This window comes from Amphiprion ocellaris, chromosome 4, assembly GCF_022539595.1.
Source record: "Amphiprion ocellaris isolate individual 3 ecotype Okinawa chromosome 4, ASM2253959v1, whole genome shotgun sequence".
In the NCBI taxonomy this organism is placed as follows: domain Eukaryota; kingdom Metazoa; phylum Chordata; class Actinopteri; family Pomacentridae; genus Amphiprion; species Amphiprion ocellaris.
The window spans coordinates 32,341,791-32,354,293 of NC_072769.1; the positions used below are offsets into that span (position 1 = coordinate 32,341,791).

A 12,503-nucleotide genomic window follows, 5' to 3' on the forward strand; every position below is an offset into this window, starting at 1 on the left:
AATAGAAATACTTTGTTGATCCCCAAAGGAAAATTCTGTTGTTACGGCAGCAAGCAGACAGAGTAAAATGACCACTACCACTAATACAAATATATCTAAATAACTAAATAAATAAATAAGCAGAAATATCTGGTAATGTCAGGTTTTAAAAATAAAAATAAATATAAAGTGCAAAATGCACAATGAAGTGTAAAATATACTGAGTCAACATGTACTTCAGAAAATCAAAAGCTTGTATAAAGTGTCAAATGCACAAATATACTAAATTAAATATACTGTGAGGTTTTACTCAAATGTTATTAGTTAGATTAACTAAATTAAATAATGGAAAATATTTCTATGTAAATAAGTGGGTTGGATCAACTTCAGTTTATAATATGTTATAATGTAGAATGTATTAGCCCAACCTGACTGTACACAGTCAGGGTTTTTGTTTAGTTTTTTTCATTATGTTTGGTTCTGACCCTCTTTGCTTTGCTCATTTTGCCATGCAAGATGAATCCTAGGCTGATTTCCTGCCAAGAGAGAAGTGCTGAGTTTGAAAGTTATGAAATGTATCATAGTTTAGTTTTGATATTGTGCAACTAGGTTGAGCAATGCCTTTCTTCCACCAGCTGCTGTGTTTCCGTCCTTTACATTTCATGAAAAAGTGCTAGCTATCAATGAGGGTAAAAATGTTTTTTTTTTTAAAAAACGTTTAAAAAAGAAGAAGTGTGCCAGGCAGGGAAGTAAACCTTTCACTTTACATGACACTTTCATGAAATAATTAGAGGGATAGCTCGGATATATTATCTTCTTTGTTGCAAAACCACATGAGATTAAAGAAAAACATACTTATCAGTTTAGTTTCATTATTTTTACCTGATTATATACAACCCAAACATTGATAAAACATAAGAATATCTAATACACAATTAAATGAACAAAATCTAAATCTACAATCAAACTGAATCTGAATGGAAAACTAACTTCAAATTCAGAATCCTAATTGAGAAAATCAAATGCTTAACTAAGAGAAAACCCATCAAATAACTAGATTGTGTTGAACAGACTGATTGTGTATGGTGGAATGTTTTCAGGAGAGGTGAGCAACCTGTTGTCCTTAGAATGACTTCAGTTCATTTCAGTGTGTTTCAGATCAGTTCATTTCAGTTTAGTGCATTTAAATTCTGTTCAGTTCATTTTAGTTCAGTTTTAAGAGGTGTGGGTGAGTTTGTTTGAGGCATGAGAGGAACCAAGGAGGGTAAAACAGGTCAGCAAAAGGGGTAATGTGCCTCAAACTGAGACAAGAGAAGTTACTTTACAATTTGTCTTTCCTCCATTTTTTATTGTCTGTACCTTGCAATGTTAGTGAATCATTCCAGACTTATGAAGTGATATAGAACTTATTACCCATTTTTAATGATATCCCTTGAAGTATAGTTAAATCCATCATTAGGAAAAGGAAAGAACATGGCCCCCATGAACCTGCCCAGAGCAGGCACTCAAAAACTCAATACAAGACAGAGAATAGTGAAGTGGACCACCAAGACACCTTTTAAATAGAGTTTGCCAGAAGGCATGCTGGAGACTCTACAGTCATCTAGAAAAAGTTTATTTGGTCTCAGAAGACCAAAATTGAGCTTTTTGGCCATCAGACTAGAAGGTATGTTTGACAAACACCAAACACTGCACATCATCACAAACACAACATTTCCACTGTGAGGGATGGTGGTGGTAGCATCATGATGGAGTAAAATGAATGTAGTCTTGGGATAAGATTTGTTTCCCAGCAAGACAGCGACTGAAGCGTACAGCCCAGGCTACACAGAAATGCTTTAAAGACAACTATGTGAAAGCTCTAGTGACCAAGACCTCAGTTCTATAGACAGTTTGTGGCTGGAGTTATGTAATCACTTATTTTGTGTTTTTTTTATATATATATATATATATATATATATATATATATATATATATATATATATATATATATATATGTATATATATATATATATGTATATATATATATATATATATATATATATATATATATATATATATATATATATATATATATATATATATATATATATATATATATATATATATATATATATATATATATATATATATATATAAAAATCTGTTTCCATTTGACATAGAAGACTATTTTTTTGTAAATTCTTGCCAAATAAGTCAAATAGCAATACTGAGCATAAATAATTATTTAAAAGCAACAAAACTGGAAAACATCCAAGGCGAGTGAATATTTTTCATCAGCACAGGAACATATTGGTAAGGAACATATATGTTTCCCCATTTCTAAGTCATACAGTATTTCTCCATCATTGTTCTGATATTGCCAGATTCCAAGAAAACACTGCAACTCAGTTTTGTAAAAATATCTCTACTGCTATTTTTATGGTGAGATACATTTAAAAACATAACAATTTCACAAAAAGATTTTTTCCTATGATAAAAAAAGCTATTATGCACGTATTTTCATAGCAAACAATGGAAGATGCGCATGCAGACTGCTTTTTTTAAAAAAGAAGAAAGATACAGCAATTAGCTATTTTTTTAAAAAAGTTTTTTTAATTTGCATTTTTTTGTTTGTGTAGACGAAGATCTAGCATGTGTTTTATTATGTCATTTTTATTTAACTTCAAGCAGATACAATACAGCCTTTTACATCATGTACATTTTAGCAATAAAAACACCGATCACAATATTTATTGCTGATGTTTTTTTCACCTGTGTTGTTGTGTTAACCTAATCACAAAATGACAACCAAGTACAAGATCAATAAAAAATAATAACAAAAATTATGGGTACAGGTCCTTAGAAATGCATTTATTTGTCACTGAATAAATGATCAGTTCAGTAAATTGGTTTGATGTAATCAGGCATATGGGAAAACTAGATTGTGTCGCAACTGCCACTTTTTAAAAATAAAATCCATTAGTACATGGCTAATCATCATCTTTACTCATTACACTGACAAAAATGTTTTTACAGTATGCACAGATATTAATAGAAATCTCAGTCCCCTCTGAGACATAGTCCCACATTAGCAATGCAGTTTGCTCAAAGCAACCTACATCAACCTGTTTCATCAGCTGTCTGCTAAATTTAACTTCATCAAACATTACTCATCGCTATAAAGTCCATCTCAGGCTTCAGCTGTTGGCAGTGCTATGTGTCACTGTGTGCAAACTGGTCACAAAACGTGCTACTGAGTGATATCAAACCAACACTTTAGGCCTGTATGTGCATGAAAACTACATCTCACAGATTGAGTACTGTTCAATGTCACAGTTCTCATCATTCCACTCCCCATTCCCTGTTGCACGGTGCCAGAACTCCACACAGTCCTGGTTTCTTCCAGAATAGCTGTTGGGTTGGCCTTTAGCCCAGAACCTGCAGAGCGAAGAGAGACATCCAGAGTTAGATCACATACTGCTCTTATCTTTGGGCAAATTAAGTCAACATTGCTATTATTATTTTTTGGGATATAAAGAAATATGTATTTAGTTTCATACGTTAGTGTTAGCGGCGTCCCATCGACCCATCTCCACTGCCCTTCTAGTCCTTCATCAGTCAGTCCAATCCAAACTTCTTTGTCACTGCTGTACAAGCTATTAATGAAGGTCTTCAAGGAAGGAGACATTGAGTTACTGCAAAGCTTTTTCAAGCATAAAGTTAAAAATGAGCTGTAGTGGACGAAACAGTGTAAAACTGCACAAATCATTTGAAACAGGACATAGAAACTGAATTAGTTGGTTGACTACAGCATATATTCCTCAAAACTGGTGGAGAGCAAAACAGACCTAAAATAGACTATTGAAGGATGTTTATGTTAATAAGCTTGCCATGTCAATTTTAAAAGGTTATCAGTGTTGTGTCATTTATAAAACCATAAAAATATAAGAACTTTGTGTAGTTGGGGGGAACGACACCATTGGATGATTCACACCACAAATGAAAATATCATTTAGTGCGGCTTTAACACAGTGAAAAGCCCTCAAATGTATAAAGTGACACTTGTGCATACAGGAATGCATACATAGAAAACTGTACACCAACAGACACACCATTTCTTTGTTGCTGTTTATGATTGCCAGGTCTGCATTTTTGTCTTTACAGTAGTCCCTTGCCGATGCCCAAGTTTTCTTGATAGAGGGAGTGTAGTAGCAGCTGTATTCAAACTTCTTCCAGCCACTGGGGCATTTCTTGGCTGTGATTGTGAGAAAATTATTCATCAAGAATCATACAGTAACAAGGGTTTTTTGTGTCTTATAGACAATTGGATTTGTTGTTCATCTTTCCAGAAGAGGAAACATTTTCTGACTTTCTGTGCTTACCTTGAACAGTCACATTCAGTTTGTCAATTTGCTCCAGCAGCTGGTCTCTCTCAGCAGTCAGATTGTCTTTTTTCACCTTCAGCAGGTCTCTCTCCGCCGTTATGTTCCTTAAACTGCTGTCAAGTTCATTTTTCTCCCGAAGCAGTGATGCATAAGAAGCCTGCAATTCATTTTCCGACTTTTTAACTAAGTCGTAAGAGGCCTGCAGGGTGTCCTTTGCTGTTGTAAGGTTTTGGTGACTGCTTGCTATCTTGTCTTTCTCACTCACAGAGACGTTATATTTCTCCTGTAAATGCTCTACCTTCATGATCAAGTCATTGTAACTTAACTGGAGCTGCTCTCTGCTTCTGGTTATGTTATCGAACTTGTTCTGTAAGTTGTCCCTTTCTTTGCTCGCTGAGTCGTAATTGGCCTGCAAGTCATTTCTGCGTTTGAGAACTGAATCATACTCTTTTTGCAACAAGTTTTGTCCTGCAGTCAAGGCATTGCTGTTTGTCTCCAGTTTGCCATTAGCGGTTTTTAGCTCTTTCACCTCTTTCTTTAAAGCAGTGTTATTGTTCTGTAACTGGCTTTCCCTAAGTTTCCCTTTGTCTCTTTCCTTAGTGATTAAATCGTTATTGGTCTGTTCTTGAGATGCCCTTTTAGACATGTAATCAGAATCTCTCTGTAGCTGATTACGTTTGGCTTTCAAATCCCTTTTGTCTCTTTGCACTGTGTTCAGGTTCTGTTGCAGGTCCTCTTTCTCCTGACTCATAGCTTTTAAGTGATTCTGATGGTCTCGCTCAACATTTTGATCTGATGGAAAGGAGAGATAACATGTGAATCAATGTGAATATCAATGTAAATATGTGATGGCGAGAACAAAAAGGGTGGGACTCACGGTGCACACTTTGACCGATGACCCCAGCCAGCAGGGCAACAGCCAGCAGCCCGAGGCAAACTGTAGCAACCTTGAAAGGGCTGTTTCTCAACACAAAAACTGAAAGACGGCAAGAAAAGCGGAAACAGAAACTAAAAAATTGATGAAGTGATCTAAGGAACTTAGCTGTTGCAAAATACCAAGCAAAACATTCATATTAACCAAAAGGCATCAAAATGAGTTTTGATGGTAGAAAAATCAGCCCAAATGAGAACAGCTGAAGCCTAAACTGTGAAGTAATGAAAGTTTTAACCTGAGTTTGTTTTTAAATTATGTTGATGGTGTGAACTGAACAATGCAAAACGTTACATTGACCAGATTGCGACAGGATTTAAAACACTTGGAATATGTGTATTATATCATATTGTGTATTAAGTAAATGAACATGACAGTCTACTTGTTGCTCCATTCATGTTTTCATGAAACTCTGTTTTTCATCTCTCCAGTGGAACTCTTGTTCTATTCCATCATTTGCACTTTCCTTTTACCATTTAGTGATATTTTGGCATATTTTTTGGCTGATCTAACTGATTTCTACAATGATTTTAAATGAAAAAACAAGTGAAAGTACACATATCACATAACAGTTGCTTATTCATTGCAAACAGTATGCAGCTACTGTGATTACAAGATGTCCAGCTGCCTCTGAGACCCAACAGTGTACTATTTTTATAAATAAAAAATTTCTATAAAATTTTCCTGATTTCTCTTGATGAGGAAAAAGTACCTGAATAGCGGAGTTGGCTGCTCTCCCCAAAAAACTGCTTGTAGGCAATTTTACTCTCCTCAGTGTCCATGCTTGTCACTATGGAGGCACGGTACTCGACAGTCATCTTTGCATCTGCCTTTGAAGATGCGACAGTTTAAAACAAAACAAAACAAACAAAAAAAAAAACATTAGTGCTGGAAAAAGCTTGTATACCAACATAAAATCAAGTCAGTTCAAGTCACCGTTAGCTATACAGAAAGTTTTAAACAGCAGACAATGACACAAAGTCGATTCCAATATGGAAATAAAATGAAGTATACAAATAAGTAATATAAAGGTTCTAGGTGCTGAAACTTTTTTTTTCTCTGTTGCTGTTAAAAACACTTTAGCTTGTCGTGGTGTAACACTGCATAGTAATTGTTTCCATCAAATGTAAATGAACTAAACCTTACCGCTCTTTGTAGAGATGATTACAGATACAGTAGACAAATTGGAAATACAAAGAAGCTAGCAAAGTCTTAAGTGCTCCCTGCAACTCACACTTAAGCTTCATGAAATGATGTTTGAAATGTTTCTTTACATTTATGCCTATAGGGGCTGAAACAGAGGGTTGGTTAGTAGGTGGAGCATCAGTCCTTCCTCATTCAGTCAGTCAGTCAGTCAGTGGAAATCAGATAATGGGGCTGACAGTGTGAAATTAGAACAATCACAATACTCTTTACACTTTAAGTGAATTTCAACAATTCTGATGTGTGCATTTGGTTTTTGTTGAATAGTCAAAAAATTTTGGTCCTCTGTGTTTTGCTAAACACTTTTCCTTGACCTCGATGGATGGTCAAGAAAAGATGTGAAGGAGAATTTATGAGAATTTTGGAAAATACAGCTGTTGTGCTGAGAGAATGCGACTGCACTTACACTAGGCTACTAATTCCTATAGTTAGGAATCTTGGAAAGCAAAAAAGAATGTTCAAGTACAATCTTTGTCATCATAAACAGAGAAATCATATTTTTTTCTATCTATTTTAGAGGAATCAGTTTGTGTCTCTGCTTATTGTAAACCTGCCTCCTGTAAGGTCGTGATGCCGTAAAGCTAATTTCATTGTGTGCACTCAACTCTTTTCATTCATTCACTGAACCTTGATTTCAGTGTCGAGGGATCATTGAGATCAAGCTCATTTAAAATTAAATGAACTGCGCATCCTTATGCTCAGATATGAGGAATAATGCATTTCACAATACCATTGTTATGTGTGGCTGGCTGCTGTGTCTGTCCTTGCTCTCTCTGATCTCCCTCCTCCCTTTATCTGTGTAATTGCAGCACACCTGAGTGCTGTTAGCACTTAGGGAGGAGGAGGGTATTTAGGGAGGCAGGAGAGAGCAGCAGTCAGAGCAGAGATTGGAGCACCTCCCAGCCACACATCCTCCTGGACAAACGCGTGAGGGGTTTGGTTGCGTTTATAAACTTTCCTTTTGTGATTAACATTGTGTTCTTTTCATTTCAGGTACTTTGGCTATTCCCTCCCCACGCATGTTTAGATTGCTGGGTTTTGTTGTTTTAGTTTGGCTGTAGTTGCTGGTAGTCCTATTTTCGCTGTTTTCTTTTGTAGTATTAATTTGTGGTTAGGAAGTTTAGTACGGGGTGGTGACTGGTCCGAAAGCCCATTGCAGGGTTAGCCATGTTCACCACCCCTCTTTTGTTTCTTTTGGCCAGCAGCTACAGCCCTTTTACTTTCACCATTATTTTCATCTTAGTTGATTCATGTTAGTTGAATTAATTGTTAATAAAGTTGGGTTTTTTTCCCCATTCTCACTTTACCTGCCGTGTCTGTCTAGTTTATATGTTGCCGGTCTCTTTGTTTATTCGAGCCTTGTCAACTTTAAAGAGGCCGTAACATATATGGGGGCTCGTCCGGGATCTGAACCCGGGACCTCTCGCATATATGTTACATATATGTTACATATATATATGTTATATGTTATATATATGTTACGGCCTCTTTAAAGTTGACAAGGCTCGATTAAACAAAGAGACCAGCAACATATAAACTAGACAGACACAGCAGGTAAAGTGAGAATGGGGAAAAAACCCAACTTTATTAACAATTAATTCAACTAACATGAATCAACTAAGATGAAAATAATGGTGAAAGTAAAAGGGCTGTAGCTGCTGGCCAAAAGAAACAAAAAGAGGGGTGTCCCTCATTTTGGGTAATGACTTGGCTGGTGGTAAAGTTCTTTTAAATCCAGAATTTACTGCGGTCCCTATTTCAGAGCATCCAGATGAGCTGGAGCAGACATTTCCTGAGATATTTCCTGTCTGCGCTGTCACTCGTGCTATGTCTGAAAGGCAAAAGCAGGATTTGTTGAACGATAATGACATAGCTTTAGCTGACAGTTTTATGGCTGATGGAGAAAATATAAACTTTTCATTAGCCGCTTCTGCTCCTTCTCGTTCCGTGGTTGCTCCGGCAACCCCGGTTGTTAGCCTTACCTCTGCAGGGAATCTACTCATCCGACTCCTGGCAGTGAAGTGCACAACACCGTGCTGGCGCTGTCCAGTGCTGAAGCCGCGGTGAGTTCCCAGGTGATGGAGGAGCTGTCCGGTGCTGGAATCCCCGGGGTGCTGCCTACGGTGGCTGCAGCTGACCTCGAGGATGTGGTGGGTCCGTCCCTAGCTGTGGTCCAAGGCAGACTGCAGAATTCGGCAATGTTGTCTAAACTTGACGAGTGTTTTATGCACCTCACTGAGTCCCAGCGTGAGGATGTGGTCCAGTTAATTAAATCGAATGTTTCGTTGTTTTCTGATGTGCCCACACAAACTAATGTCCTTGAGCACGATATCGACGTGGGTGACGCTTCTCCGATTAAGCAGCATGCTTATCGGGTAAATCCGGAGAAGCGTGCTCGCCTACAAAAGCAGGTCGACTATATGCTGGAGAACGGCATTGCCGAACAGAGCTCCAGCTCGTGGAGTTCACCGTGTCTCCTGTCGGTGAAGTCCGATTCTTCTGATCGTTTTTGTACGGACTTCCGTAAAGTTAATGGTGTCACTAAGCCCGATTGTTACCCACTCCCTCGAATCGATGACTGTGTAGATCATGTCGGCAGTGCTACTTATGTGACAAAGCTAGATCTCCTTAAAGGCTATTGGCAGGTACCTTTGACTTTGCGCACTAAAGAGACAACTGCGTTTGTCACTCCAGACGCCTTTTTGCAGTATACGGTTATGGCGTTCGGCGTAAGAAATGCCCCGGCGACTTTTCAGCGTTTGGTTAACACTGTTTTGCATGGTTTACCTGGTTGTGAGGCTTACCTCGACGATATAGTGGTGTATTCGAGATCGTGGGTGGACCATATTCAGCAGCTAGGGGCAGTGTTTGCAAGGCTACGTGACGCCAATCTGACCCTTAACTTGGCAAAATGCGAATTTGGTCAGGCCACTGTCACATACTTAGGAAAGGTTGTGGGTCATGGGCAAGTTAGGCCAGTAGAGGCGAAGGTGGAGGCGATCCTGTCGTTCCCTGTTCCTGCGTCTCGGCGTCAGCTACGTCGTTTTCTGGGAATGGCGGGGTATTATCGTAGTTTTTGTAAGAACTTCTCGGCTGTCGCCGCCCAGTGGGGTGCACAGACCTCCTTAGCCCAAAAAGGCGTTTCTATTGGTACACTCCTCTCAACTTTAGTTTGAGCAGTGAAGCTGAGAAAGGAGGTGCAGTTGCCATTCTCTTTGCTCTATATTCTAGTGCAAACAGCTTTCTTTTGCTGCTCGTCAGTTGAATTCCCCATGGCTTTAGCTTCTCACGCTGCCTAAATATTCTTTTTTTTTTTTGTCTGCATTTGTTCTCATTGTTTAACTCCACAAAAGAGGTGTCAACATTGTATGCTGCCTAAATATTCTGACTTATATTGACTGATATATTGACTTTGTGTAGTTTTGTTAGTTTTTTCTTTGTGTCTCTAGTCACACAAATGTTTAAACACGTAATCAGAGCAACACAACATCATTCTCAGGCCACTTTAATTCAACAACAACTACCTTAGATTATAGAAAACAAGGAAATGTCCTTTTATTATGCAGACAACATACAGATTTAAATAACAATACCACCAGAAGACTGTGGTGTCAGGGTGAGAATGATAAAATCAACCTGCTATGTGTAGGATCAACCAGCCATAATTAACTCTAAGACAGAGAAAGAGCAATTTTCATTCATTTACAATCGCAGACAGGAGGCAGAGTCCACTGTGATCAACAGAACAGAGACACCAAGTCGCCCTGCCAGATGTTCAAAATTAAAGGAAGACACTTCCGACCTGTCAGGATGGTGCAAAGTTTGTGTTGTCAGGAGGAGGCCACAAGGAAGCAGACTTTCAGATGATTCCATAACACACACCTCCTTACACCCAAGATGCATTTTGAGGCAAGTTTATCCAAGTGACTGTCTCAAACCTCCTAATCACTATCAGGCCTACAAGGGACCAAATGGATTTAATTCCCTCCTACAATGCTACAAGGAACATTGAACTCATATTAGGACAAAGCAAGACAATAACTCCACCATCCTGGATTTAACCATTCTTTGTGTTTACGTATTTAAGGAACTGCCAGACACTGCTTCCAATAATCTCATTATGATCACTATAATATTATGTTCTCTTCCTTTCCTTTTCTTTACTGATATTCACTGTCTTGTTTGTTTTATGTTGTCCTGTGCTATTGTGCTTTATTATTGTGTCATAGTTAGTAGCTGTTATTGTGCTGTTAGTCTGCTAGATGTGTTAGTTTAATAAATGTACATGAACATAAGTTCAGTGCCTCCACTGCTTTCTTGTTCACATCTGATCCCTAACTTGTATAGATTCCAGCTACCCAACTTTTATAAGTAACTTTCATTTTAAATAACTTCCTCGATCATTCCTAAGCTCTTCCTGACAGCACAACAACAGACGTTTCATACGCTGCATTATTATATTAATCTGATCTAGATATTTTTCTGGTCAAATCTCTGTTAGATTGAGGAACAATTCTGCATAAGTATTCAAAACCTACTTGAGCGGACTACCTACATATAATTTTAGAATGCATGAAGAAAGACATTTCTCAGAAGGATTTAGAGGAACTGATCTGCATCATCTTCATCACACTTGATTACTGTCTTTACAGGCCTCCCTAAAAAGTTGACTAGTCAGCTGCTGATGATTCAGAAGTTTTCAGTGACCCAAGAAAGTGAATCACATCACCTCACTTCCCACAACTTCACTCTGCCTTCCTGTGTGTCAAAGAATTCATTTATTATTTATGAACCACCAAGAAAATTTGGCATCTGCTCCAGCCCTCACTTCTTTGAAATGAGGACTTAAGCCTTTTTCAGTTTGGTACTGCCTTTAATTAAATTTAAATGGGGGAAAACAAATTAAAATATTGCACAGCACTGTTGTCCTATCGCATGTTTCACTCTGCTCTTCCATCTGTCTTGTGCTAATTTACCTACTTGCATCTCATATTTTATTTATTTTTCTCTTTTAAAAACTTTTTTTTGTCTTTTGATAATGTGCTTTTAGATTTTACTGTCTAATCAAGATCACTTTATATTGCATTACTTTTTAATAAAGTTGCCTTATTATCCTTGTACACACTGTGCATGCAGTTTTTAATCTTATTGAGAAAAAAAATGAAAATGACATTTATAGTTTTTATTCTTCAGAGCACTGACTGTGGTAAGAATTTGGCATTGAAATGTGCTTTCAGTTATTCATATTCATCTGGGCTTGATGGACATTTTAATTTGATCAAATAATGGAGTAAATCCATTCATAATTTTTGTGCTCCCACTCATGTTGTTACACACAATGTGAATCCTTTACAGCTGCACAATTCACTACATATTTCTGGATCAGAGGCACAGTAACAGGTCTCATGGGAACAATTCAAGCTGGTTCCAAACAACATCCCAGTGGGTTCCTAACCTGTGAACCACTCAGCAGCTGCTGCTTAGTCAGGCTCCTGTGTGAACATCACATGCTGATGATAGTGCAGAAGTACAACTGACAGGGGATAGAGCACTGAAAGTTGCCAGTCAATGTTTTTTCTTGCAAGTTAGACAGTCTGCAGCAGCCTGTTTTAATGTGTAGTGCTGTGTGTACTTCATATCTGTTCTCTGCTACACTTGTAATTCTCCTACACACCTGCCTCATAAAATCAATATGCCAACAGTTCCTTTGTTGTAAATCAATTTTGATGTTGTGCTGTAAACTTTTCCATGTGATGTGTAACTTTGATATGCATCATTTTTTTTATTCTTAAGTTTTATTCAGTGGCAAGAGATTGATTTTAATGTCATGGTATGTCTGTTAATGTCCATTTGGGTTTTTTTTTTTGTTTTTTTTTAGTGTTAAAAAATTTAGCATCAAAGCAGGCACCAGCACAGCAAAAGTGAGACTTGTACGCAGACGCAGAAATGACATGTCTTACTGCTGAATGAGCCAATAGAAGAGAGAATAAGAGGAAGAGAAGCCTCCAGACAGAGCTGGAAAC

General features: G+C 37.8%; 1 protein-coding gene across 3 annotated transcripts; it reads right to left on the reverse strand.

Annotated features, from left to right (window-relative positions):
* Nucleotides 1-2,554: 2,554 nt before the first annotated feature.
* On the reverse strand, nt 2,555-8,628 carry LOC111583390 (C-type lectin domain family 4 member M-like). 3 transcript variants are annotated; one of them, XM_055010195.1, is made up of 7 exons: nt 8,463-8,628; nt 5,990-6,107; nt 5,224-5,322; nt 4,344-5,138; nt 4,074-4,216; nt 3,522-3,631; nt 2,555-3,399 (listed from the first exon to the last, which is right to left on the reverse strand). In XM_055010195.1, exons 1-7 carry the CDS (start codon nt 8,481-8,483, stop codon nt 3,261-3,263), a joined length of 1,425 nt encoding a protein of 474 aa, XP_054866170.1. In that variant the 5' UTR covers nt 8,484-8,628; the 3' UTR covers nt 2,555-3,260. The 3 variants fall into 3 exon arrangements, with proteins under 3 accessions (XP_054866170.1, XP_023148227.2, XP_023148228.2); XM_023292459.3 differs by lacking the exon at nt 8,463-8,628 and adding an exon at nt 6,424-6,558; XM_023292460.3 differs by lacking the exon at nt 8,463-8,628 and adding an exon at nt 6,424-6,544 and having other exon boundaries at nt 5,990-6,103.
* Between the last annotated feature and the right edge of the window lie 3,875 nt (nt 8,629-12,503).